Genomic DNA, 27585 nt, shown 5'->3' with positions numbered 1-27585 from the left:
TGTGTGTGTGTGTGTGTGTGTGTGTGTGTGTGTGTGTGTGTGTGTGTGTGCGCGTGCGTGCACACGTGCGCATATGTGCTCTGTTATCTCCCCTTTTTTTACTTTTATTATAAACTAATAGATATTAAGCAGAATAAAATTTTCAGAATAAAATTTCAGGATAAAAATAAACAGTAATAGAGAAAAAAGGAAAATGATTTAATGGGAAGAATCAAAGACCAGTGAGCTGTTGTACCTGTACGTTGGAGTGAAACCGTGGCCTGATGTTGATGTGGCCTCGTAGTGCCTTGAGATCAAGAATTTGAAATTCTCTTGGCTGTATCTCCGGTGGAAGCTAGTGTGAATGTTCCCTGCTTTAACTTAGTTTTCTCATCTGTAAAATGCCTATGGCCACCTTGATCTCATGGAGGTATTTCAAGTAGCATAAGTCAGTTCTTTATAAAACATTGAGTGTTTATATAAATGACATATAAAATCCATTGGCCCATCCCTAAACTGTTCTTTTACTTGGGAGTAGCTCTTTCTGTGTGTGTAACACTCATACTCTTAGGGAAGTCAGTGAGACTGGATTCCAGTGCAGCATCTACCTGATCTCTGGCTGCCTTTACGGACCGCCCTGCCTGGGATGCCCTCAGTCTCCCGTGGTGGTGTTTGTGCATCTTGAGACTTTGTAGGCCATAGATCTCAGGCTTTCTGCGTATACAGCAGCCTCTCTCCCCTTGGATGCAAACTGTCTCGCCCTTCTTTATGCTCCAGAAACGTGGCTCTAGATTATCTAGTTTTTCATGTATGTGGATTCTCTCTGGTCTCAGTCCATATGAGTAGCAATACACATTTTCTTTATCCTGAGTACTAGTTTTTAGCCTTTTTTTGGTGAAAGAGGTATTTCTTAATTGGCTCATAACTCTTCTTCTCTTTAACTAACAGGCCATCTTCCCATTTATCCCGAGGCCTCTGACAGTGTGTGCCTGGCCTGGAATTACAGAGACGCCCTGGCAGTCATTTGGTCTCACAAGTGTGTGGTGTGTTTCTTCGCCGGTCACACTCACGATGGTGGCTACTCTGAGGATCCTTTTGGTGTGCACCACGTCAACATAGAAGGGGTTATTGAAACGGCTCCAGACAGCCAGGCCTTTGGCACAGTTCATGTCTATCCTGACAAAATGGTGCTGAAAGGGAGGGGCAGAGTTCCAGACAGAATTATGAATTACAAGAAGGAAAAAGCTTTCCATTTTTAGTGTGATTTTATTTGTTTACTTTTATAGAAAGAGACTGACTTGGCTTTGTGGGTTTGTTCTGCCTTCCTCTCCCCACATCCTGAGTCTCATTGTTTAGTATTCTGTTTGCATAACAAATGGCCATAACTGACTTCAGTGTGTGTTAGCTCGTAAGATATTCTGAAATGTCATTTTTGGATAATATGTCCCGTGTTGAAAACTGGAAAGGAAATGAATGAAAGTAGCATGAATAAACCAGGGAGGAGACTGAGGTGGGGGGGGATACAGTCCTCCAAACAGATTCTATTTAGCCTTACCTGAGGTTTTTTTACTTTTTACAAGGAGAATGTATTCATTCACTGTATTAGCTATGTAAGTTAAAATTCGTAATAAAAAAGAAATAAAATAAGCTCGGGTAAACTTTTTCCATTTACCCAGTTGTGTGAATGAGCTTTAGACATTTTATGCTCAGAGTACCCATCATATTTGTACTTTTATAGGTTTATACTCCTGTTTCGTAAGCCAAAAGCATCACTAGTTACTTCACAGGTGAACGAATAGCACCCCCATTCACACAGGTGAATGTGTGGTCTCCCTTGTGAACCTCTTGTGAGTTCAGCCAAATCAGGACCGAGTGCCAGTGCAGCTGTGTGCCTGCCAGCATGTCTGTTTGGGCCCCCAGCTGGTGCTATAGGAGACTATCGTAGGTAAATGAATTTACCCTTGACTCCCTTTATAGACAAACGGGGCATGTTTAACTGAGCTGTCATATATTCTAAGACTTATTCGCAGAAACACTTACTCAGTGGCAAATGGGGACTGTTCAAGTGTAGAAAAAGTTTGATTCAGGGACTGAAAAACGGGAAGACAAAAAACCAGTACTAGTCAACGTAAGTGTGTCTGCTGAGTAACGAAGCATTGTGGGGCTACAGAGGCGTATCGGTTTCCGCTGGCTGCTGTAACAAATTACCACAAACTTGGTGGCTTAAACAACATATATTTGTTCTCTTACAGTTCTGGAGGTCATAAGTCTGAAATTGTCTTCACTGGGCTGAGATCAAGGTGTTATCAGGGCCATGCTCTCTCGGAGGCAGAATCGGTTTCCTTGCCTTTTCCAGCTTCTAGAGCTGCATCTCTTGCATGTCTTGGCTTATGGCCCCTTCCTCCATCTGCAAAGCTAGCAATGCAGCTTTTTCCAGTCTCTTGCTGCTTTGTTGTCACAATGCCTTTCTCCCCTTCCGTCTGTAGTCAGATATCCCTGTGCCTCCCTCTTATATTGTAATTACATTGAGGGCCCACCCAGATAATCCAGGATAATCTTCCCATCTCAAGATCCTTAATCACATCTGGGAAGTCTATTTTGTGATGTAAGGTAACATTCAAAGGTTCTGGGGATTAGGACCTGGATACCTTTGAGGGTCATTATTCAGCCTACTGACGTGACTATAATGCGCTCCCTGCCTTCACTGACTTTCCACAAGTGAGAGAGAGAAACAACCCTGCATACAAATGTATGAAGAAAGGACAGTGGCAACATGGAGGAGGGATTTAATTTTGTTTGAAGGGAATAGGGATGACTTGAAGAAGGAAGAAAAATGGTTTAAATAGGTGTGCGGGTGCATTTAATGTAGACAGAACAGCGTAGCGTCATAGGATATGCTGAGTTCAGGAACTGCAAGTAATGCTATGAGGATTCACCAAACAGCGCTGGGGGATGGCAGGCGGTAAAGCGGGAAAGGACAAGCTAGGGCTACATGGTGAAGAGCCCTGAGTGACGAGCCAGAGTTAGAACTAAACTTGTCAGGCAGTGAGGAACCCTCCGGTGTCTGAGCTGGGGAATGTGTGAGGAAATCTGTGTCAATTCCAGGCAGTTAATGAGAGGCTGATATAGGAGAATGACAATGGGGAGAAAAAAGATTGTGAGGGTGGGAGGACAGAGATTTTGACAATAGAACTATTAAACTTACTAATAATACTTAAATTCAATTGAAAAATAGAGTTGAAAAGCAATTTCAGTAATACTGTTCAAAAGGCAGTACTTTACCAAGTTACTGCCTTTTACATGCTTCTGGAGATACGAAAGGAAATGTGTATATTCACAAAATTCATAGTGTTATATGGGAGATGCAAATATGATGAAAGTGTATTTTGGACATTACTTTAAAAAAAAATTGAAACATTACAGTCTTTTAAGCACAGAATCAGGCATTACTTGGAGGATGGGTAGGTCCTATATAGAATTTGGAAATAAATCTGTTTCTTCATGTCTGACTAATAGTTATACTAACGGAGGTATAAAAACCATAAATATACCAGAAAACTGAAATCCTTTATTTGTATTTCACTGACCCTTAAAATAAATTTTACTTTAATTGCTTTAATATCAACTGGATTTTTTTTCCTTTGCCCTCTAAATCTTGATAGAGAATTTCTGACTATCCAGTGGCCATTATGTAAAACAAAAAACATGCCTATCTCCTTTAACAAATATTTATAAAACACTTAATATCGTATTAAAGGCTATAAAAATAGGCAAACTACCAGACTCATTTTCACTCTACTAATACTTTTTGAGTCAGATATTTCCTAAATCTCATGAAACTGTCTCCACTATAGAGTTTGATGCTAGCATATGTAAAAGAGTTGCCGTCCAGATGCTCTAAGACAGCACTGACCAACAGAAATATAATGTGAGCCACATAAGTAATTTGAAATATTTTAGCAGTCACATTTTTAAAAGTAAATAGAAATAGATAAAATTAATTTTAGTTATGTATTTTATTTACCCCAATACATCTAACATATTATTTTAACATGTAATCAATATATAAATATTTCACATTCTTTTTTATACTAAGTCTGTAAAATCTAGTGTATATTTTATACTTATAATCCATCCATTTGGACACTAAATTTTCATTGGAAATACTTGGTCCGTATTTAGATATAAAATTTGCTGCTGAAGAAGTAGATTCACATATCCAAGTTGTTCCAAACATACTTAAAACAAGTGTTCCAAACACACTTACAAGTTTTCTCATAACTGAATTGATGTTTTTAAATAAAAATGAAAAAATTCAAACTTCTTCAGTGTACATTTCAAGCGCTCAATACAACATGCAGCTAGTGGCCACCAGACTGTACAGCTCTGAACTGGTCTTCTCTCCAGGGCTACTTTTGACATTAAAAATATGTGTCTAGATTTTGGTCTTATTTTTCATTTAAAATGTAATTAATATTCTCTCTCTCCTTCTTTTTGGTCCCACATTCCTTTATTCTAGCTAACTTTCTTTCCAAGACATGCTTGTTCACTTGGTTCATCTGGAGTCCTCATTTAATTCACGGCACTGTACCAGTTCAGTATACGGAGGTTAGTTCAGGGGTACAGCCCTCTCCTGAACTCTTTCTATCATTATCCAAACCCTGCTTCCCTCTGTTATCAGGTGCAGCCCTTTGTCAGCTCTTTATATTTTGAATGCTCTCATATTATCTCGGTTATAAACCTTGCAACTATATAAATAAGTAGGAGGTCTGGTAGTAACCCTATTTTATAGATAAAGAATTATCCATGGGAGGTATACATATTTGCCCAAGTCACATGGATAGTGACGTAGCTGAGTTAGAATTCATATTTCTGAACTTTTGTGTTTTGCCTTTTCCACTACACTGTGACACAACAGAATGTCAGACTCCTTCTCTTACTAGTCCCTTCCAGTCCTGTGTTGTAGGCAGCCTAACTTAGGATTTTTTTAAAAAATCATCTCTAGTATTAACTCAAATTACCTGAAATAAATTCCTAGGAAACTGGCATGTTACAATCATGTTTACAAAAAATTGTAAACTCTCATTTTAAGAACAGGATTCTTCATTTAAATTACTGTCTTGCAGTGAGTTGGCCAGGAGGACCGCATCTCCTTGTTTATATATACATAGACCCATGAGATAAATGGGAAAAGAGCAACTATGATAGCAATAGCCAACTGAATTCTTCCACCAACTGGATTCCTATAAAGACACACAAAAATTATTATAAATAACAATCCAATAAAAATTATGAATTGCTTTGGTAACGAATATGAAGATTGATTTTACTAAAACACATCATTACATTTTTGTACGGTCTTTTTAATTTTTTAAATTGAAATATAATTCTTATATTTCATATAAGAATTATATAAGAAATATAATTCTGCATTTCAGTGACCTCAGTTGAAGGTCATTGATAAAGCAATGTTAAAATGGATCTTTACATAATGATTTTTGTGTCCTGTTTAAGAAAACTTTTCTTCCCCAAGGTCTTAAGGATACTAGATTATCTTCTCTAAAAGTTTTATGGTTTTGCTTTTCACATTAGATCTATAATCCACCTAGAATTGATTTTTATGAAAGTTTTAAGGTGTAGGGGTTGTTTCACTTTTTTCCATATGGATATTCAATTGCTCCAGCACTATTTATTGAAAAGATTGCCTTCCTTTGCTACCCTGGAGTGCCACCATTGTCCTAAGTAAAGGCCATATACATACATACGTACATATATATATATATATATATATATATATGTGGATCTGTTTCTAGATTCTGTTGTTTCATTCATTTATTTTTCCAGTATGGGTTTATCTTATACTACCATAGGATAATTATTTAGGTGTTCTTTATTTTAATATTGAGGTCTTTAATTTCTCCCATAATGTTTTATAGTTTTGTGTGCAGAGATTTTGCACATCTCTGCTAGATTTATTCCTGGGGAGTTGATTTTTTGATGCTATAAATGGTAACTTTTTGTTTTTATCATTTTCTGTTACTTGCTGATAAAAATAGTTGATTTTAGTATATTGATCTAGTATCCAGCCATCATGCTAAACTCACTTATTTGAATAACTTTTTAGATGTTTAGAAATTTTCTACATATGTGATTTTGTCATCTGTGAATAAGGAAAATTTAATTTTGCCTTTCCAATCCTTGGGGGCTTTTATTTCTTTTTCTCGCCTTACTGTACTGGCTAGGACAAGAGATAGAACAGTGTTGAGTAGAACTAGTGGCAACAGTGGCTACTTCTCATTCCTGATCTCAGAGGAAAAGTTTTCAGCTGCTCACCATTAAGTATCATGCTGTGGTATAGATACTCTTTAACAGGGTAAGTTCCTTTTTAAACCAACTTTTATGAGCTTTTATCATGAATGGATGTGGAATTTTATCAAATGCTCTTTTTGTATAGGCTGAGAAGATAGTTTATTTTCTTCTTTCATTCTGTTAATGTAGTGAAAAACACTGGTTGGTTTCCAAATGTTAAACTAACTGTATTCCTAGAATAAACACAACTTGGTGGCTGGGTCATGAATTGCAGGACTTGATTTGCTAATGTTTTTTATTTTTTGCTAATATTTTGTTTAGGGTTTTTCCATCTGTGGTCATGAGTGAGATTGCTGTGTAACTTCCTTTTTCTTTCGTTTTTTTTTTTTTTTTTTTGGTGGGGGGGCTGCGTAATGTTCTTGTCAACTTTTGGTGTCCAGATTTTTCTGCCCTCATAAAATAAACTGGAAAATGTTTCTTCTTTTTCTGTTCTCTGGAAGAGCCTGTTGAAGGCTGGCATTATTCCTTCCTTAAATGTTAGGTAGAATTCTGCAGTTATGCCATATGGTCTAGAGTTTTCTTTTAGGAAAAGTTTATATTATACCCTCAATTTCTTTAATAGTTATGAGACCGTTCTGAGTATTTCTTCTTGTGTCAGTTCTGGTAAATTGTATCTTTCAAGGAATTTGTCCATTTCATCTACATTTTCAAATTTATTGGGAAAAAGTTGTTCATAATATCCTCTTATGATTTTTGCAGTGTCTGTTACATGGGCAAATATCTTTGTCTTTTTCATCCGAAATTAGTTATTTTTGTGCCTTCCTTTCCTTGCTCTCACTCTAATTATTTTTCCCTTTTTAGCCTTGCCAGGGTTCATCAGTGTTATTAATCATTTCAGAGAATGAATATTTGTCCCTCTTACTCCTTTATTTTTTAATGTTGATTTTTTCCTTTCATTGGTTTCTGCTTTTATATTTATTTTCTTGTTTCTTTGGGCTTAATTTACTGTTCTTTTACTAACTTCTTGAACTGGAGAGTTCCTAACTTCTTCGAAGCTTACCTCATTGACTTTCAGCCTGCCTAGTTTTTGTTTTGTTTTGTTTTGTTTTAATATATGTATTTAATGCTATAAATTTCCCTCTAAGCATGCGTTTTACCCACATCCCACAAATTTTAATATGTAGTCGTCTCCTTATCATTCAGTTCAAAATATTTTCTAATTTTCATTGTGATGTGTTCCAAATGTTATTTGGAAATATATTTCCTAATTTCCAAACATACAGTGGTTGTCTGATTATTATTTTTGTTAATGATTTCTAGCTTAGTTGCACTGTGGTCAAAGAACGTACTCCATAAGATTTCAGTTCTTTGAAATTTGTTGGAACTTATTTCATGGCTCAACATAAAGTCTTTTTGCAAATATTCAACGTTTACTTGAAAAAAAAGTGAATTCTGCCATTCTTGGTGCTGGTATTCTATATATGTCCTTTAGGTCAAGTTTCTTATTGTGTAGCTCAAATTTTCTATATCTTTATTGATTTTTTAAATCTTCTTGTTCTGTTAGTAACTGAAAGAAGTGTATTAAAGTCTCCCAAAATGATTGTCAATTTTTTAGTTTTTCTTTTTCGTTCTGTCCATTTTTATTTTATCTATTTTGAGGCTATGTTATTAGTTATGTATGCTTTTTAATAAGTGGTGTTGAGATCACCAGAGAGCCAAAAAGGAAAAAGATAATATTGGATCCGTTCTTTTTGCTGTTACACTAGGATAAACTCTAAATCGGTCAAAGATTTAAATGTAAAAATGAAACCATACATGTATTAGAAGAAAACTTAGGTAAGTTACTTACAACCTGAGAGGAAGGAAAGTTTCCCTAACTATGACTCCACATCCAGAAGCAATAAGGGAATGGACCGATAAATTTGGTCACATTAAAAAAAATTTTTTTTTTCATGGCAAAGTGTACTTTGCATAAGCAAAGTAAAAGGACAATAAGAAAATGCAAAATAAATTTTTCAGATTATATCACAGACAGAGGGTTAATAGCCCTAGTATGTAAAGAGCTTCTAAAAGTAGAGAAGACCAACAACCTTAGAAATTGGTTAAACCTATACTCTCAGAGATGAACCAATATTTATAGAAAAAAATGCAAATGGCTCTTAATCATATGAAAATATGCTTACCTTTGCTCCTAATAAGAGAAATACAAATGAAAACTACCCATTTCTCAACTATCCAATTAGTAAAAATTCAAAAATTTGACAATACACTTTGTTGGCACTATTTTGAATCACAAAAGACTGGATACAACCTGAACAGTAGAGGACTGGATGAATATACTGTGGACCTATCAGCAGAATAAGGAAAGTCTTTATATACCACAGGGTGATCTCCAGGATGTAGTAAGGGGAAATCAAGAATACAATTGTGTATAATATGCTACCACTTATCTAAGACAAGCAGGAATACCAATGAATGTACGTATTTGCTCCATTAAGAAACCATGGAAGGGGGCTTCCCTGGTGGTGCAGTGGTTGAGAGTCTGCCTGCTGATGCAGGGGACGCGGGTTCGTGCCCCGGTCCGGGAGGATCCTGCGTGCCGCGGAGCGGCTGGGCCCGTGAGCCATGGCCGCTGAGCCTGTGCGTCCGGAGCCTGTGCTCCGCAGTGGGAGAGGCCACAACAGTGAGAGGCCTGCGTACCGCAAAAAAAAAAAAAAAGAAACCATGGAAGGATGAACCATAAAGTTGAAAAAAGTTTCACCTATAGAGAAAGGGAGGACATAGGGTTGGGAGATAGAGAAGTTAGAGTTCTTTGAATGTACTCTGTCTTGTAGATTTGACTTTGGAACCACATAGATGTTTTATATAATTATAAAACAAAATTAATATATTTTTAATAAAGTATCCCTAGAAATTGAAAGTAAAATGAAATAAATGAACTTAACTGTCTATTCACTTGGTGGGATTAGCACACAGAGTTACTATTCCAAGTAATTTGAATGTACATCCCTTAGAGAGATGTTCCCTAGAAACAGCAACACAAAATACCTATTTTCAGTAATTATATTGTTATTCTGAGATTGTGTTTGTATTGTGGGATGAGTCAGATGAGTTATGTTGAGGTCACTGAGATGAGAGATTTTTTGACATGATTAAAAGTAAATACAGGGGCTTCCCTGGTGGCACAGTGGTTGAGAATCTGCCTGGCAATGCAGGGGACACGGGTTCGAGCCCTGGTCTGCGAAGATCCCACATGCAGCGGAGCAACTAGGCCCGTGAGCCACAACTACTGAGCCTGCATGTCTGGAGCCTGTGCTCCGCAACAAGAGAGACCGCAATAGTGAGAGGCCCGTGCACCACGATGAAGAGTGGTCCCCACTTGCCACAACTAGAGAAAGCCCTCGCACAGAAACGAAGACCCAACACAGCCATAAATAAATAAAATTAAAAAAAAAAAGAAAAGTAAATACAGATTTAAGATTGCTGATAAGGTCAGATGAAAACTTGTGTTCCTGAATTTGAATTCTAGGATCGATATGAACTCATAAGGGATTTTATCTTTAACTATATACGTAAAAAAATATATATATATATCTTTATATATGTAATACACACACATACATATGTGTATATATATATTTATGACACACATACATATATATACATACCTATGCACATATAATGTGAATTTTCCTAGTTCTGCCCACTAAAAGAACCCAACTCAACCCAGTAGCAGTGAGCAGCATTTGTGCCCAGAATGTGACCTCTAAATACCATTATTACCTACTGAAAGTAATGAGGGCTTTTTGGAAAAATGGTTGATTCCAGGTCTGGGGCATAAAATATATAATCTTAGCTTGGAACATTTTGTCATACCAGAAAGCAAGGAAGCAATCAACGTTTACTAGGGTCGTGTCAAACAGAGTTCTGGTGCCAACCTGAATAAGTGCCCCTGGTCAAAGATGAGACAGTTTAAGTAACTGCCATGGACTGAGAAACATCAAATATCTTGAAATCCATGACTTTATAATGGTATTATTAAATAAACAAAACTCATTGGTCACTTTTGGAAGGTGCCAAAGCAAGAAAAACTCATTCTGAAAACTGGTAAATTAAGAGAGTCAACTCCTTTTCCTCTTATGATCTGTGTCTGAGTAGTCCAAGAATTGATAAGTGGAAGTTTTCCAGATAATAATCAAGGAATGGTATACTTAGATTATGACCGTTTTGCAACTCAAATGAATTAGTGGATTTAGGCAGTGATCATCAAAGATTTTATATTAACATTAAAGAGAAGCAGCTAGGTGTTATGCACATTACGATGGAAGTGCATAACACCACCCATGAAGTGGTCTTGCTTAGTGATGACGATGGTAAGAAGACGACGAAGGAGAAGGAGGAGAAGAAGACGACCAGAATCTGGCCAAGTTTCTAGATCTTACCACCAATTTATAGGAAACATGAAGCACAGAGGAACAAGCATTTATAATACAATTGTGAAAATATAAACATTAGCTGGAAAACCCATAATACTGAGGAATTACTGTTTTACTTTTTGTGTGTCATGATAGTAGAGTGGTTATTTTTTAAGTGCTTATCTTTTAGAGATACATACTGAAATATATAAAACATAAAACAACATGTTGTTTGAGGTTTATTTCAGAATAATCAGGACAGTGATAGATGATACAAGATTGGATATATAATGATAGTTGTTGGAGCTGGGTGATGAGTACATCTGATTCATTATATTAGTCTCTCTGCTTTTGAATGTGTGTGAATATTTCAAAATAAAAAATTAAAGCAGAATTTTTTTTAATTGCCAAAAAGTCCTCCTTTTTTCTAATGCTGACCTTAAAATCTACTTTTTAAAGTTAAACATCTATACTGGCTTCCGTTTTATTGGTGCCTGTATAGTATGTTTTTTCTATCTTTTGACTTTCAGTGTTTCTGTTTCTGTATATTTGTGTTCTCTTTTGTAAGCAGTGTTTAGTTTTTAATCTTTTATCCATTTTGAAAATCTTTATTGGAATATTTGGAACAATTACATTTAATGTAGTTTCTCATATATTTGAGTTTAATTCTCTGTCTTAACATCTGCTTCTTATTTTCCCCATCCGTTCTTTTTCTCTTCTCCTTTCCTGCCTTCTGTACTCCTTTTCTTTCAGTGGTTACCCTAAGGATTACCACATGAATCCTTGACTTATCAAAATCTAATATAAATTGATACTTTTACCCTTCCCAGATAATTCAAGGACCTTAGAACACTTTAGCCCCGTTTATACCCTTCCAGCTTATATGCTAAGGTTGTCATATATTTTTTATTTTTCTATTATTGTTTTATAAAGTTAATATTCACTTACATGTACCCACAGTTTTATATTTTGTTTGCTATTCACTTTTCCCTAAATATCCAAGCATCCTTTTGAGATCACTTTCCTTCTCTCTGGAGAATAGACTGGCAACTACCTGTGATGACACAGGAAACTGGGGTATTCATAAAAGTATGAATGATCATGAAACACTGAACCGACTCTTGTTAGCTTCCCTTGCGAAAAGGAAAGATTCCTCTCAAAAGATTCCTGTTTCCAGTTGTGTCAATATTCTCACTTACCTACTTGATCTGACCAACCTTAAACACATCTGATTTCAACAGTTGAGTTGAAAACTTACTTTGATGAGCTGTGGCACAGGCTCAGCCATGCTGTGATAATCACCAGACCAAAGAGCTCCCTATAAAATAGCATAGATTTCATATTTTGAAGTGGCTGCGAAGTGTCATTTTCTCCCTGACACTTGATTCTGCTGATTGTCTGATGACTTCCTCCAAGATATATAGCATCTACAAAATATTTTCAAGTCTAACCATGACTCATAAATTACTTTTTTCAGACCTTTTAAAGCCCCATATGAAAATAAATTTCATCTTATGAGGCAGATAAGAACTTCATGACTGTTCCCCAATTTATAGGTGAACAGAGAAACAACAAACAAAAACATATATAAATCACTTACTTCATGTCACGGGGAGGAATACCACAACCAAGAAGACAATCCCAGATTTGATCAGGCACTCTTTTCACATTGTGTTAGAGGGGTCACTGTTAGGCAGGTTGAGCTCAAATCAGTAATTTAAGCACAGATTGCAGGAGATTGGGTCACGTCTTAGTGGAGTGGAATGACTTGTAGTGTGAGTCTAATGATTTTGGGGTGGGTATATGCTTCTAGAAATATGTGTTAAAAGGTTGTATCTTTTACATAGCGTAGAAAATAATAGTATTTGGCCAAATACCACCAGAAGCCCCCACTTTGATTTCACTGTGCCTCATGGGCTTCAGGTTGGTGGAGGTGATTGAAACCATTTGGTCCACATTCCCATCAACTGACCCAACCTGATCTAGTTTTCCAAAGATGAGGGCCTATAATGTAGCAGCACCTCACCAGTGGGACTTAAGCTACAGGTCTCTCAATTTTGGTGTTGGCAGATGTTACCAGTGGGATAGAAAGGAAAGGAGGGGGGCTATTCGTGAGACCAGGGAGTCAAGGGTGGGAGGAAGCAAAGGAGGAGGTGATAAAACAAGAGCCAATGGTGGTGACAAAAGGAGGAGAGGACATGAGATATATAAGGGCAAGGCTGGCAGAGGCTGACCTCTGATGGGGCTGATCACACGTGTAACTAAGATTCTGGCTTGAACCAGGACTGAATCCGAAGGCTGATGGAGTTTTCACCTCATTAGACTGGACTGAATGTTACTGTACGCGATCCTTGCTCGTGACAAGGGGGTCAGGGTCCAACTGCCCGACGATAATATAATGCAACGTGTAGCAGTGATCACAGGTTTGGTAGGCAGTGCTGGCTTTGAATCCTGGCTCTATCATTTCCTCAGTTTCTTCAGCTTATAAAGGAGATAATATCTTCCCTGCTCCTTATGGTGTTGGGGGAATTAAATCATCATCATGCACAGATAAGGCGTCGGAAAGGAACAGATTTCTCAGTTCTTCCCCACCCCTTCCAAAGAGCAAAACATCACCACTCACCTGCCTTCTTCCTCATGCAAGATGTTCTGTTTTGTATGAAGCAAGAGGTTGTACGCCAAGCCAACAGCCCACACGATACAGAAGAATATGTGTATTGCAGAGACACTCTTCCAAATAAAGTTACCTAAAAACAGATATCCTGGTGCTGTTAATCGTGGAATCACATCCCAGAGAAAAATGGTCTCTTTGTATTGCTTTGCCATAATCTGCCTTCAAGTAAAGCATTCAGAAAAGGCTGGGGTTTTTTTGTTTCGATTTGCCCTCAAATCAAAAGGTTAAAACAGAGGTTAAAACAGTATTTATAAACTTAAGTGGACATTTATTATTTTGATTGTCCAGCATCTCCCCTTCCTATTATTTTTTCTGGGGATCCACCCTTCCCACACTCCTGGTCTATGTGTCCCAGACAACTGGACCTTAGCGAGGTCAATCAATGTATTCCATCCCCTCAGTGACAGTAATTTGTCTCAGGATGAACAGATAACGAATCAGGGCCAACAACTCCATTCTGAGTTTTTGTGGAGCTATCAGGGAAGTGGTTTCTAGATTCTGTTGGACCCAGCATGGTGAAGCTGTGACCTTTGTGTGGCAGGGCTACCACGTGGAGCCCAGGGCTGAAGTGCAGTAGATGTGGAACTAAGACTGCAGACAAATTTAAGTTCTGAGCTGCCACCAGTGCCTGAAGCCAGCACCATCCCAGCCTTTTCAGTAAAGGATCCCAGTACATCTCCCTTCACCTTATAGGCCATTTGAGTTGTTTCTTCCTTGCTTGCAACTAATGGAGTCCTAAGTGATACACCTTGAAGATGTAAACAGAGATCTAGGGGCCTTGTACAAGGAGCCCGAGCATCTGGGGGATGGGAGCTTTCCCCACCCAGGTGGGAATCATTAGTCTTTATTCTAAGGCCCTGAGAATTTTCAAGCCCCACTAGTAGAAGCTGATTTAAAGAAAGTGACAAATAACCTGCCAGACTAACATTCCCCATTAATAACAGAATGTTGGTAAACAATGTAAAAAAAATTTTTTTCTGCTCTAAGACACTGTTTCATAGAATGAAACTGTCCAACTAAGGTTTACTGAGTTTTTAGGGCCATAAAAGGTGAAGCAGCTACATTTTGCCCCTAACTGAGGTAGGTGGCCTGTGGGCAATGCAAACCGCTATTTTAAGTGAATTTTTTATGTGTATACTCACCTGGGATATACATGTAAGGAATCCAAGGAGCAGGTTACAAAACAAACATATGATAAAGCCTCTGTGTTAGAGCCATTCACTGACTCAACAAACATTAGGTACCTGCCATATTCCTGGCCATGTTTAAGCTAGACTTGGGCAAAGATGGGTTAGACATGATCCTTTCAAGGGGCTTACAGCCTAGATGGAGGAAACATATATAAAAGTGTGCAAGAAATTGCTGGAGTTACTGTGATGGTACATAAGGAGATTAGAGAGAGCAACATGTATCAGTGAAAAATCTAAAGATTTGTTATAGACATTATAGACAGTTTCTCTACAAAAGTAGCAGTTCAGATCCACAGGCGTTAAATGAACTCAAAATCAGAAAATGACTAATGGGAGTGGTACTGGGAGAAGAACTGTATAGAGTAAATGCATAATAGACAATGATGCACCACTAAGTATGGAGACAAGGTTAGCAGTTTGATTGTTGCCCATCTTCCATTAGCTTGGTGGCTTAAGAAGTCAATGTGGTGACTGAAGCCCTTCTCTCTCAGGGGCTAAACGGCATAACTGCTGTACCACATCAGTATGAGATCCTGGGTTCCAAATTGAGAAAGACTGTCTTAGTATGGCACGGCCTTATCAAGTTTTCCTGAAGATGGGTGAGGACGATCTAGATTAGAATTCGCCTCCTTTTATGATCAGAAGGGAGAAGAGAGACATGGAGAGCTCCAGTTTTCTCCCGGGGGTTGGCAGATAGACTCTCGTCATTGAAAGGAAATCAGATTTGCTGTATCTCCATTCAGAATCCAAGGTTCATACCTGTGACAAGAGGGTTAAGTCCAACAAGCAGGGTCAGACCGGCAGGAACTGTATACACAACCTGTTAGCAGAAAAAGAGGAAATTATATGGGTTAAGAAGGATGCCCAAAAAGAGAAAAAAAAAAAAAAAAAAGAAGGATGCCCAGTATAGGAGGTGTTCAGAGATGTGTAGGGAGTAAAGAAAGATGACAGCAGTGGCCACCACACTCCGTGACTTACCTCTAGCTTTCAGTAGCAGCTGAGGAAGTGGTGACCTCTGCCTTATGGCATTTACCATGTCAGGCTGTAATTCTATCTGCCTTCCTCCTAGACTGTAGGCTATTCCAGGAAAGATTTCTCCATCTTCAAGCTCTAGCATTGAGCAGAGTTTTGGTCTCAAGACACAGTGACCTCCTGATCTCTCCCAAGGAACATCCATGCCTAAATGGCCTTTCCCTACTTTTCAAAAAATGCTCTTAGAAAAGCAGGGCGGGGGCAGCCATAATTAGCCACATGGCCCTGCTGGGTCTAGGTCCATGGACCATGCAGCCCCATATCCCATCTCTGCGAGCGAGACCACATAAAGGTTACTGACAGCGTACAGATCAGATGTGCCCAATAAGATCAGGCCCTTCATTTTGGAAACTGTTGTAAGTTGGTTTGGAGTTGGGAAGGCTGGCCCTGAAGAGGCCCTATTTTCAAGCCTCATTCACGGCAAGCAGGCAGATTCTGGAAAAACCTATTGCTTGTGTGGTGTGGGCAGAGGGCAAGTAGGGGGTGGTAGGTTTATAAGAAGCATGGGGCCTCCCCAGACATGTAGCTGCTTAACCTGTAGTTTATAAGGAAGTTGTCAGAGCTGAACATTTTAAGTGATTTGCTGTCACTATGAAAACATGTCTGTCTTGACCCTGGGGAGAGAAAGCATCTGGATTACAGACCATGTTCATCCTTCCTACTCCATCCCAAATGATGACTAGAATATCAGCCAGTATCAGCATTTGCAAGGACAGTCACGCTGCCGAGGGTTAGACCAAACTTTAGTGTGCATATGAATTACCTGAAGATCTTACTGAAATGCAGATCTGATCCCAGAGGTCTGGGGTAGGGCCCTAGATTCTGCTTTCCTAACAAGCACCCAGGGGATACTGGGGCTGTTGTTCCAAGGGCCACTTTTAGAGCAGTAAGGGGTTAGTTTCCCCCTAGTGAAGAACTACATGACTTAGCTACTGAGGGAGAGAGACACAGAGGCATCGAGACAGACAGAGAGAAGTTAAACACATACACATCATGCAGTATTTAATTGTGCTCTCCATAAGAAATGTTTGGCAGAGATTTTTAAATGTGCATTCAAATGTATCGGATATCTGTGATTAATAGATTAAGGGGTCTGAGCACTTATGTATGAGTGCTCACCAAGCAGAATGGATCCCAGACCATAAGCCATGTTAGGGGCTTCTTGGGAAACATTTCCTCCCTGATGAAAGGGAGAAAAGCACAGGAGGGAAACTGGTTTTGCCTCCTGCCTTGTTTCTTCCTACTTGGGATGCTCTTGTCTGGGCATGAGATGTTTGGAGCTGCAGCAGCCATTCTGTAAACATGAGAGGATATATCACCTACCCATTGAGGATTGGCAGAGAAGCAAGACAGAAAGCCCAGGTCCTTGATGACACTGTTGACCATTAGGCACCTGCCTCTAGACTTCTTGTGAGATGGTCTGTATTTTTATAACCTGATGCTAGTCAGATTTTCTATTATTTGCTCCTGTATGCATCCTGATACAAGTATCCTCCATAAGCAAGATGTGGTAGGGAACATGGAAATCAGTCAGGTACAGTACAGCCCCCAGTGCCCGGTAACATATAATTGATTCATCTGTGCCTTTACCGTTTTATTCACTCAAGAATCAGTATGGGAAGAACTGCCATAGAAAGGTTCTATGCTAGGTTGCCTAAGGACCACCAAGAAGAGGGAACTGGCCTCTGACCCCTGGGAGCTGGCATATACAGAGCCAACTCTGATGCAAAGCAGTATGAGTTAGTGGTACAGTAAAGGTTCAAAGGAAGGATGGTTGGAACTTATGGGAAAGAGGCAGAGAGATTTTGCAGGTGAGATAGCATTTGAGATAGACCTGGAAGCTTGAGTAGAGTCTGACATACAGGAATTCTCAGGGCAAGGCAAGAAGTGGACTGGGCTTCCCAGACCAAGTTGGGAAGGTAGGTTAGGGCTGTATTGTGGTGGGCCTGGAATGCCAAGTTGGGAGTTTCAACTTAGACATTTTGGGAAATGACAAAAGTTTTTGAAGCAGGAAGCAATATATGGGGAGTATTATAGGAATGGAAGATATTAGAGGCAGCTCGAAGAGTTAGGAAGGACCCACAAGGGTCCATGTGGGAGGAATGGAGGGCTAAACTGGGGGTGAGGGAGGATGTCTTTGGGGGCCTGGTGTTTATTATTATTCATATTACATCATCCAAGCATGAGGTGAAGGGTAAAATGTGCCGATACCGTACAGATAAGCAATTAGACCTACATTGTTTTTTGTTGAATTGCTTTGTTCTTTGTTTTCTGAGGGGATCTCAAAGACAGTGGTAAGAAACAGAGATGTTAGAGATGGCTGAGGTTTTGAGCAAGGATGACTCAGAATGACTGCTGATAACAGAAATGGTGAGTCAGAAGGAAGAGTGGGCATTGGAGGGAAAGATGCTGGGTAGGGTAGGACCTTGTGTGTATCTGAGGAGCCACTGTAACGTACAGGTGGACAGATGTAGCAGTCGTTTGGAAGTTCGGCATTAAGCTGGATATTTGGAACTGCAGGAGAAATAACATTTGGAACTAAGGATATGGATCATAGTGCTGAGGAGGAGGCAGGGGCATGTGAATCTGGATAGTAAGAATATCAGAATGTGGTTATATTTATAACCATATATATATAATATATATTACATTATATATAATTCCAAATGCTTTCACTTGTTGTTACTCTATACACAGTCAACATTATTCCAAAGCCTAAAATCATCTCATCAGTGATATTGTACAGTATTGTATATCTGTATTGAAAGAACCGAAATTTAGATATTTCCAAAAATGTGTGGAATGAACTCCCCCTCCTCTAAATGATTCAATCAGAGCATTGGTTCAATGTATACTGTAGGTTTTATGGGCTTTAATTACTTTTTATGAATGTAACTCACTGAATTAGCAGAACCACATACCTTAAGCCTGCCATTTTCTCGTCAAATGTTTGTTGGAGTTTCTGGATAGAAATTCATGAGGATTGGTTCACTTAACCTTGAGAGGTCTGTTCTGTGTCTTCAGAAAAGTGTCCTCAGTTGGCCCATTTTATTCTAAGGGAATACTGCTGAAAGGCACCTCTGTATCTGGAAAATTCTGACTTCTCAATCTGATCCTTCTAATATTTTAGGAAAAAGCACTTATTAAGGATTTGGTTTCTAAGTTTTTAAGTAGACGAAGCAGGGAGGAGGGCAAATAGATAAACCTGCGTGTTTCACGCAGTCCCACAATTCTTTCAGGTGTGGGAAGGCAGCTCCTACTCACCATCCACACTTCTGCATCTGGATCATTTACCTGGAATGCCAAAACGTCAGCATTAGCGACATGCTGTCATGTTCCATTCCAGCATTTGGTCTGCTCTTTATTCATTTCAGTCATTTTCTAAACGCTGCAGTAGGGACCAAGGATACAAGGAGGAGTATGACATAGTGTGCAGCCGATGGTGACAGGGAAGGGGCTTCTGGCTGAACCCAGCACCTGGTTTGAACCCACAGCCACACCTACCTATTTGTAAAGAAGGGCACAGGGGGTCCGCAAAGGGCGAGCCAAGCCCAGAATGGGTATCTTAAGGGCCCTCCAGTCTCAAGGAATGAGGAAAGCTATCACAAAGGGGCCCCAAAGCAGGCTTGGAAGGATAATTAGCTGCAAAGGGTTTTGCTCTGCTTCCTCTCCTAGGCCATGAGTTCAGCCTTGCCCCCAGGCTGCCTTTTTAGAAAGGTGCCAGGGCCGCTTCTGCTCAGGTCCCTGCAAAGGGACACGCGCCGAACCAGTTCCTTCCAGCATGTGAGCAAACGCGACCATATGATCACACCTGTCTCAGCTGGAGCCGGAGTACGGGTTCCGGGATCACCAACCCTGACTCCAGCCCTCCCCGTACAGGGCCGGCTCCTGCGACCCCGCCGGCCGCTCGGCCTACACCGCACGGGGCCTGGGGCGGAGCTCGGAGCCCGGGGCCCCGCCGCCCGCCGCCCGGCCCGGGGCGCTGACCTGCACGAAGGCCGCCAGCGCGAAGAAGGCGCCCATGAGCCAGTTGCAGGCGCGCCACAGGCCCGGCGCCCCGCGCCCGGCCGCAGGCGCCATTGTCGGGCGGCGCGGTCCACGCCGCGGCCCCTCCTTCCGCCCGGCCCGATCCCCGGAAGGCCCTCGGTCGTCCGGTCCCGAGGCCACTGGCCGGCGCGCGCCCGGGTGGGAGGGGCGCCGGTCGGGCCTTCCTGTGGGCCCGCATTCGCTCCTCGTCAAATGTAGAGAGGCGTAGGTATCTGCCCATTTCTCAGACTCGGAGAGTGAGTGACAGAGCGCTGGGGAGGCTGGTTCAGCGTCGCACAGCTCGTCCTTGGGGGCAGGAAGTCGCATTTGAACCCAAAGAGGTGCAACTCCAATGCCAGTTTTCACTAAAGCTGCCTTCTTCACATTTAAAAAAAAATAGAGGAAATTAAAGGGGAGGGAGGAAAGAGGAAAGAGAAAAATAGAGGCGTGTGTGTGTGTGTGTGTGTGTATGTATGCGTGTGGATGCGTACGCGCTTTCTGGTTAGTGTTTATGCATTTCTTCCCAAAGCTCAGAAACTTTCAAAGCCCTGTAAGCATTATGGTAATCTCTTAGAGTAACGACAGTTACATTAGCATCTCATACAGCTCACAGCTTTTCTTAAGACAGCCTAGTATATCTTCATGGGCTTTTATTATCAGAGGTATTTACATATTATGCATATTTACAATTCTTTCCCACCACCAAGACCAACAAATTCTCCACACGCGTTGCTCATGAATTTCTTATGAACCAAAGACACTTGAAATATTCACTTTTCTCTCCTCACTTGTTTTATGGTCTTTTTCTGTTTTGTAATTTACCCTTCTGATTACTTCTTCCCGGGGCTCATTTACACATCCATAGGCCTCATCATTTTTGCTGTTCTAAAGAGTCTTTCTCATTTCAAATCATGAGCCTGTTCTCCTGTGCTCCACTCCTTTTCGCTAAATCTCCTAAAACTCTTTAGGAATTTCTTTTTCTTTCTCTGTTTCATTCCTTTCAAATAATGCTTATTTCAAGAACGTTGTCTGCCGGATGCCTGGCCCCGTGCTTGGTGCAGGGACCATGAAAGGGACTTGCTGTACGCTCTCCGGGATAGTTTGGAAATGGGGTCTTTAAAGAGATAATTAAGTTAAAATGAGGTCATATGGGTGGGCCCTTATCCAATATGACTGGTGTCCGAGAAGAGATTTACACACAGCCGTACACAGAGGAAAGACCACGTGAGGACACAGCGAGAAGACCACCGTCTGCAAGCCAAGGAGAGAGGCCTCAGGAGACACCAACCCTGCTGACGCCCTGATCTTGCCCTCCCATCCTCCAGAATTATGGTCAGAAAATAGGTGTTTGTTGCTTCAGTCCCCCAGTCTGTGGTACTTTGTTATGGCAGTCCTAGCAAAGTAATACAGGAAGTGATCATTGCCAACCAAACGGAGGTGTGGGTGGCAAGGAGAGAGTGGTATGAAAATGCTTTGTAAACTTGTGTGCTGTGCAACTCCCCTGCAGTTTATATTTTTCAGTGTTGTCTGGGGCATTCATGGTCACTGTGTGGACATGTGTTGTTTTTGCTGGCGCAGGGTCCATTCCCCTTCTTATAGGATCAGCATCCCAGTTACTGGGGAAGGACCCAGCTCCCACTGTCAGGGCATGTATACCAGGAGGGCTGGCGTGCTGGCGCCTTTCCAGAGATGGGCAGGTGACCGTGGCCTGCCGGTTGGCGTAGCCCGTCCTCCTGACCACAGCGATTGGGTCTGGGATGATATGTGATGCAGGTTGCCCAGATTCAGTCCTGTGCTGGAGGGAGGGTTGCCAGATAAAATACAGGAAGCCTAGTTACATTTGAACTTCAGATCAACAAGGAATAATTTTTTAGTATAAGTGTGTCCTAAAGATTTGCTAAATTCGGTAACCCTAGCTGGACCATTAAAGAGAAGCTTTCTTTTTGCTGAGGGTGTTGAACTGGTAGCATGTAAGCTGGAGCTGCCAGGGGAAGGCTTTTCGGAGGGTGAGCTCAGGTAGAGGAAGCAGAGCTCAGAGAGAAGGAAGGCAGGAACCTGGTAACATGGCGTGAGTGAGGCTCTGGGTCCAGCCCCGCCGACTGCTGGGCACGGCCTCACCACCCTTCAGCAGCTTTGTGAGCCATCTCAGCCCCTTCCTCACACACAAGCCTGTGTGAGTCCGGTTTTTGTCACTTACGACATAGAATGATGACTTGTAAAATCACGATTCAGTAGTTAGGCCGATGCTTGAAATCCTCTAAATCCTCCCGCTGCATGTTTGTCTGGATTTTGCAAACATAGGCTCAGCCTGAAAAGTCATGAGAAATAAGTTTAAGTGAATCCAGTATCCCAGAGAGCTCTGCTTGAGAGGTCATTCCATTTCCCTTTTTAACTGCGGTGCCACACGCTGTGGGGATGAGGAGGTTTGGAAGGGACTGGGGGCCTGTCAGCTCTGGCCTCCCCCTGCCGAAAGGGCAGCACACAGGACCTTCATCCTGCCAGGCTGCTCCCGGGCTGCCAGGTCAGTGGCAGCGTCATGAGAGCAGTCAGAGCCACTGGCGCCAGGCAAGGGGGACTCGCTTCTCCACCAGAACCCGACAGTGCCTGGGCGGCATGCGGACGTCTGTCCTCTGAGAACTTGGAACTAGAGGTGCTTGCTTGAGCGTGAGCGTTGGTGATGGCCACCAGATGATGTGTTTGGGGACAGGGATGCTGGAATAAGAGTCATGCCCCGTGCCCGACGTTGCCCGTCCACCTCCCTCTGTCCACCACCCGGCTCAGCAAGGTTCCCCCTCGCATAGTCTGCTGGTTCTGTGTTGGGGAGGAGCTGGGGTGGGGAGGGGTTTGGAATAGGACAGCAGAGGGACTCTGCCTGGGCTGTACCGGCTGCTCCTAAGGTCTCTGAACTCAGACAGGCACCTCACCAGGGCAGGGATCGATTTGCTTCTGCCAAACCCATCTGGTCTCCGTGAAGGACTCAGGTTTCTCCTGTTAGCAAAACGTAGACCATCTCATGAAAGCCCTAAGTTTACTCATATCGATTGACACTGAAAGACACCTGGCTCAAACAACGTTCTTCGAAATCCTGGCCGTCCCCTTACACCTCCAGTAGGAGAATGTGTACTGGTTCAAGGCACCCTCCATGTGTGTTTCCCTTCATCACTGTGTCCCTCAATGAGTGAAGCACTCATTGAGTCATTTATTTCATCTGTTCACTGAACATTTATACAGGCCTTAACTACGTTCAGGCACTGAGCTGATAACTGATTATGTGACCGTGAACAGAAGAGATACAGGCCTTGCTCTGTAGAGCTTACAGACCTCACAGGAATCACCCAAACAGTCAGGTGGTCCCAGCAGTTCGAACTGTGAAGGAAAAGCCAGGGCTGCTCCGGGAGATGTGTCAACAAGGGGAATCAGATCTCTATCAGGGGCTTCGAGAAACTGCCTGGGGAGGTGACTTTTGTGCGTGGCCTGAAAGATAAAGGGTTGAATGCGGTGATACTGGCCCTGAGCTCTCTGGGGCCAGCATGGGCATGGGTGGACACAGAGGAGGCTGGAGAGGTGCCGCCTCGGGAGGTTGGCTTATCCCTAGTGTTGGGAGAGCCCAGAGCAGCAGGGGGCTTGGCTCTGAGGTCCCTGCAGGAGACCAGGAAAGATGCGATGCGGCACGGATGAGCCACCTCGATGGGGTAGAACCACAGGGCTGTGTGCGGGGACATAGTTAAGAGTTTGGGCCTCATGGCTGAGGACTGGCTGCAGGAGGAGGTGGACTCACCTTGGCACCTGCCCATGTAGGGACCCCTCCTCCCTGTTGCCCTGGCTCCGTGCGGTTTCCCTGGAAGGTCAGGGCTTGCTAGCAGTTTATCTCCCCATGTGGGGATGAGAGTCCTCCTCTCCTGCTTCTTTTTACACTTCGCTTTTGTTGCTTTTATAGCACTTCTTAGTTTTTACCTTGCACTGATTGTTACGTGTGTACGTGTGTTGTCCACACTCCTGGACTGTCCCACAAATGGCAGGAGAAAAGGACTATAACTTACCTATTTTTATTCCCCTCCCACAGTACCTGGCATACCTGGATACCAGTGGTATCCAACAGTGAGTGGGGATGCCTTGAGGCGTTGTAAGAATATTGTTGAAAGTTGGGTTTGATGGGAGCGGGGAGTGTGTACTAGTTAACAGGTATTGGGCCTGCTGGGTTAGGCAATAGTCTAAGCACTTTGTCTAGATTAACTCATTTCATGTCCACAACAGGTCAATTAGGTAGATACTATTATTACCCCCATTGAATGGATGAAGAAACTGAGGCATAGACTAGCTTTTAAATACACTGGTTGAGAAAGACCCCAGCTCTCTGACCTGCGAGTCAGAATTGGGTTCTATGGGTTCATGGAAGCAGCGAGCAAGGTAGGCCCAAAGCTCTCCCACCCACGAGGGAGAAGCATTTCACTGAGTAGTTGCTCCTAACCAGAGCTGGGGGAGGGAGGCTTTAAGGGGTCATCCATAGACACAGGCTGGAGGGGCAGTCCTTCAGGGCCTGCTTTGATGCCAACTTGCTTATCTCTTAGCTATTTTCAAGACCAGAGGGATTTTCCACCCAAACCTTGACTTTTAGAGGCTGATTAGATGAAGCTGTGTTCGGAGGTAGGAAAAGCTGAGTGTCTTTGCAGCCCCCTTCTTCTCCAATCCTGATTCTCTGAGTTTGGACCAGGCTGAGAACTGTGGGTGTCCACAAGGTGGCGGGCTTCTGCTTCCAACAACTCTGCCGGGAGGAGGGCACAGTGGGCCGGCAGTGCTCCCCTCGGCTCAGCCTGCGTGGCTGTGATGTAGCCTTTCTGGGTGGGTATGATGTTGGTATCAGCCTGAGGTGAAGAGGTACAAACAGAACTTTGTACCAGGAAATAACGTGGGTCCCAGCAGGGGCGTTGCTGACCTGGAGCAGAGCTTTGCTGTGTACTGGCAGAGCTTCAAACTGTTTGCCATCCCAGGATTCCAGGAAAATCAGATATGCTTAAAGAGAGCCATCACTTCTAATATCGGAGCGTTCCAAAAGTAAAAATGACAATAGCTATCAATTATTGAGTATTTACCGTGGGCCTGGCTGCTGCCCTTTCAACATCTTACAGTCACCACAAATTGTGCATTTCTGACCCTAAACTCGTCCTCTTCCTCTATCCCACAAGGCCCGCCCCTCAGGCTTCCCTCCCTCCACAAGAGGCATTGTCCCCTTTTCAGTGACTCTTTGCGTTTCTTGCATACGGCTGCCTTAGCAAATGATCACCAAACTGGTGGCTTAACACCACAGACATTTATTCTCTCACAGTTCTGGAGACCAGAAGTTCAAAATCGAGGTGTCAGCAGGGAGTGTGTCCTTTCTTGCCTCTTCCAGCTTTGGGGGCCCCTTGCGGCCACATTACTCCAGGCTCTGCCCCTTCACCTTGCCTTCTCGGTGTCTGTCTTCTCCCCTCTGTCTCTTATAAGGAGACTTGTCCTTGGGCTCACCTGGGGAACGCAGGATCATCTCATCTCAAGATCTTCAGTTATATCTGCAGGACCCTTTTTCTAAAAAGTCACATCCACAGACTCCAGGGGGTGGAACGTGGATGGGCCTTTTTGGGGGCCACCATTCAGCTCACTGCACCCACAGGAACCTAGGAGTTACCCTTGACACCTTCCTTCCCCTCCCTCCTCATTTGGTCCACCACTGTTTCTGGTAGACTCTTCTGCCCAGGATCCCTTCACCTTCATTGCCAACAGCTAGTCCAGGCTGATGGCATTTCCTCCCTAACCTCCTGACTGGTTTCCCGACACCCATCCTGCTGTGGACTGAATTGCCCCCCCCTTCATGTATTGAAGCTCTGACCCCCAATGTGACTGCCTTGGGAGAAAGTGCCTTTAGGGAGGTAGTTACGGTTAAATGAGGTCATAAATAGAGTCATAAGGGTGGGGCCCTAATCTGATGGGACTGGGTCCCTTTAAGAAGAGGAAGAGATGTGAGATCTTGCTGTCTCTGTGCACGCACAGTGGTCACAGTGGCCTTGTGAGGACAGGGCGGAAAGCTGCCGTCTACGAGCCAGGAAGAGAGACCTCCCAGAGACCAACCCTGGTGGCACCTCCATCTTGGACTCCCATCTCCAGGACTGCGAGAAGATGTGTTTCTGCTACTTCAGCCCCCGAGCAGCCCCAGCAGGCTCTGAGCTTCCTCGCACTCGGGCTCCGCATAAGACACATCTCAAACTTCTGCTTGCAGGCCCGCCTCCCTGTCCCTTCCTCAAATCGATGCAGGCAGTTATGAGCACGAGGGATGGAACAGTAAACAGCCTTGTGTGATGCTGACAGCCCCGCCGCCCTGGCTGCCGATGGCTCTGAGGGTAAAGCCCTGCATTTGGAACACAGTCCAGGAAGCCCAGCCTGTCGGCCTCTATGCATGCCCTGTCCGCCTCCTTCCCCACCCCTGCCACGCGCAGCACCTCCTGCACACAGCCTTCCTTGGCTCCTCCAGTGGGCAGTTCCCGCCTGGAAGGCTCCCCTCTGCCCGCCTCTCTCTGGCTCCTACACTACTCTCAGCACCTTGAGCGACCCTGTCACGTGCCCTCAGCAACTGTCACAGCTCCCCTTGCAGCACCGATAACGACACAGTTAAACAGTTAATTATGCAGTTAGTTGTTTGGTGTCTGTGTTGCCCACCAGACTGAAAGCACTATGAGGTCTGGGCCTGTTTTTGTTTCCTGTTGTTTTCCCCGTGTTTAGCGAAGTCAAAATAGCAGGCACTTGTTAACTACTGCTGTACATGAGCGAGCACAGGAGTGAGCACACGGCTCTAACCCTAGTAAGCATCTCAGTTCCTTTAGATATTTCTATTTCCAGTGTTCAGATGTGAGAAGTAGGGCACAGTGTGGCTCGGTAACTGACCTGAGGGCTCCCAGTAAGAACAGCTGGAGCTGAACTTGGAAACCAGAGCTTTCTGATTTCACAGACAAGGCTCTTCACGGCCATGACTCAGACCCAGCCTGCTTCAGATGAGTGGATTCTTAACATCCTAACTAGAAATTCATTAAAGGATAATTTCCTGTATTAAAATAATCATTGCAGTCAGCAGGAGGGTGGATAAACAATCTGTTATAGTCATTAATGGAATACGAGTAGCAAGAAAGGGAAGAGGATTACCAATAACACGCTATTGCATCGACGAATTGCAAAAACGTTATGCTGAGCTAAACAAGCCAGACACGGAGAGTACACGCTCTAGGATTCTATGTATGTGAAATCCTGGAAAAGTCAGAGTCATCTATGGTGAAAAACATCAGATCAGCGGTTGCCTCTGGGGTGGGGGTGGGAACCGACTGGGAAAGGGCATGAGGGAACTTTCTGGGGTGATGATGATGTTTTGTATCTCAGTAGAGGTTTCAGTTACCCAGGTGTGTATGCATTTGTCCAGATTCAGCATATGTATGCATGAGATGTGTTAACTTCTCTGTTTGCAAACTTTAAAAAAAACCCAAAAACTCAAGCAAATATTGAACTCTAGTTAATGATACACACACCAAAGTGTTTAGAGGTGGAGTGTACTAACGTCTGCCTCTTACTCCAAAATGTATCAAAAAATAAGATTGATAATGGACAGAGGGATGAATAGATGGATAGATGTGGGATAAAGCAAGTAGAAAAAATGTTAAATGTAGACTCTAGGTGGTGGTACATGGGTGGTCACTGCACAATACTTTCAACTTGGCTCTGTGTTCGAAAATTTTCATAATGAGCTGTGAAAAAAATAACATAAGCTGAAAAAATGTATTTCAAAAGTAGCTAATGTTTGCTGGAATCGATAAGACAATCCAAAGATGCAGGAATAGAAAATTAATCATTGTCGTTTTGCATCAGTTTCAAGGGAATGATAAGCAAGGAGGCACAGAGAAGGGGCGGGGAAAGTTGGGACCAGGTGGGATCGAATTTTGGCAGG

The 27585-nt window shown here is 42.7% G+C and overlaps 2 protein-coding genes across 9 annotated transcripts in view; one reads left to right on the top strand and one right to left on the bottom strand.

Annotated features, from left to right (window-relative positions):
- The window catches only part of ADPRM (ADP-ribose/CDP-alcohol diphosphatase, manganese dependent), a 382718-nt gene that overhangs the window by 10431 nt on the left and 344702 nt on the right, over window positions 1-27585 (top strand). For 2 of the 7 annotated variants that reach the window (XM_029210973.1, XM_029210970.1), the window contains one exon: window positions 928-4181. The exons of the other annotated variants lie outside the window; for them this stretch is intronic. In XM_029210973.1, coding sequence (XP_029066806.1) covers window positions 928-1238 — 311 coding nt within the window. In that variant the 3' untranslated portion in view covers window positions 1239-4181. Of the gene's footprint in view, window positions 1-927; window positions 4182-27585 lie in introns of those variants that run through there. 7 annotated transcript variants of the gene reach the window in all.
- Window positions 4425-19952, bottom strand: TMEM220 (transmembrane protein 220). Of its 2 annotated transcripts, XM_029210976.1 has the most exons (6): window positions 19587-19952; window positions 18864-18893; window positions 15327-15387; window positions 13327-13450; window positions 11962-12021; window positions 4425-5222 (listed from the first exon to the last, which is right to left on the bottom strand). In XM_029210976.1, exons 1-6 carry the CDS (start codon window positions 19950-19952, stop codon window positions 5087-5089), a joined length of 777 nt encoding a protein of 258 aa, XP_029066809.1. In that variant the 3' UTR covers window positions 4425-5086. The 2 variants fall into 2 exon arrangements, with proteins under 2 accessions (XP_029066809.1, XP_029066810.1); XM_029210977.1 differs by lacking the exon at window positions 11962-12021 and having other exon boundaries at window positions 19587-19718.

Source organism: Monodon monoceros, unplaced genomic scaffold, assembly GCF_005190385.1.
Source record: "Monodon monoceros isolate NGI ecotype Baffin Bay Population unplaced genomic scaffold, NGI_Narwhal_1 Super_Scaffold_9, whole genome shotgun sequence".
Taxonomy (NCBI): Eukaryota; Metazoa; Chordata; class Mammalia; order Artiodactyla; family Monodontidae; genus Monodon; species Monodon monoceros.
This window is presented reverse-complemented; position numbering and strand designations above follow the sequence as displayed.

What these genes read in the sequence shown, in the direction of transcription:
- TMEM220 (XM_029210976.1), bottom strand. Translation starts at nt 19,952, where the DNA reads ATGCGACTTCCTGCCCCCAAGGACGAGCTGTGCGACGCTGAACCAGCC. An exon ending in CGCTGGCGGCCTTCGTGCAG is followed by an intron (nt 18,894 to 19,586) that starts GTCAGCGCCCCG and finishes TTGGCATTCCAG; the next exon opens with GTAAATGATCCAGATGCAGA. An exon ending in CAGATGCAGAAGTGTGGATG is followed by an intron (nt 15,388 to 18,863) that starts GTGAGTAGGAGC and finishes TTCTGCTAACAG; the next exon opens with GTTGTGTATACAGTTCCTGC.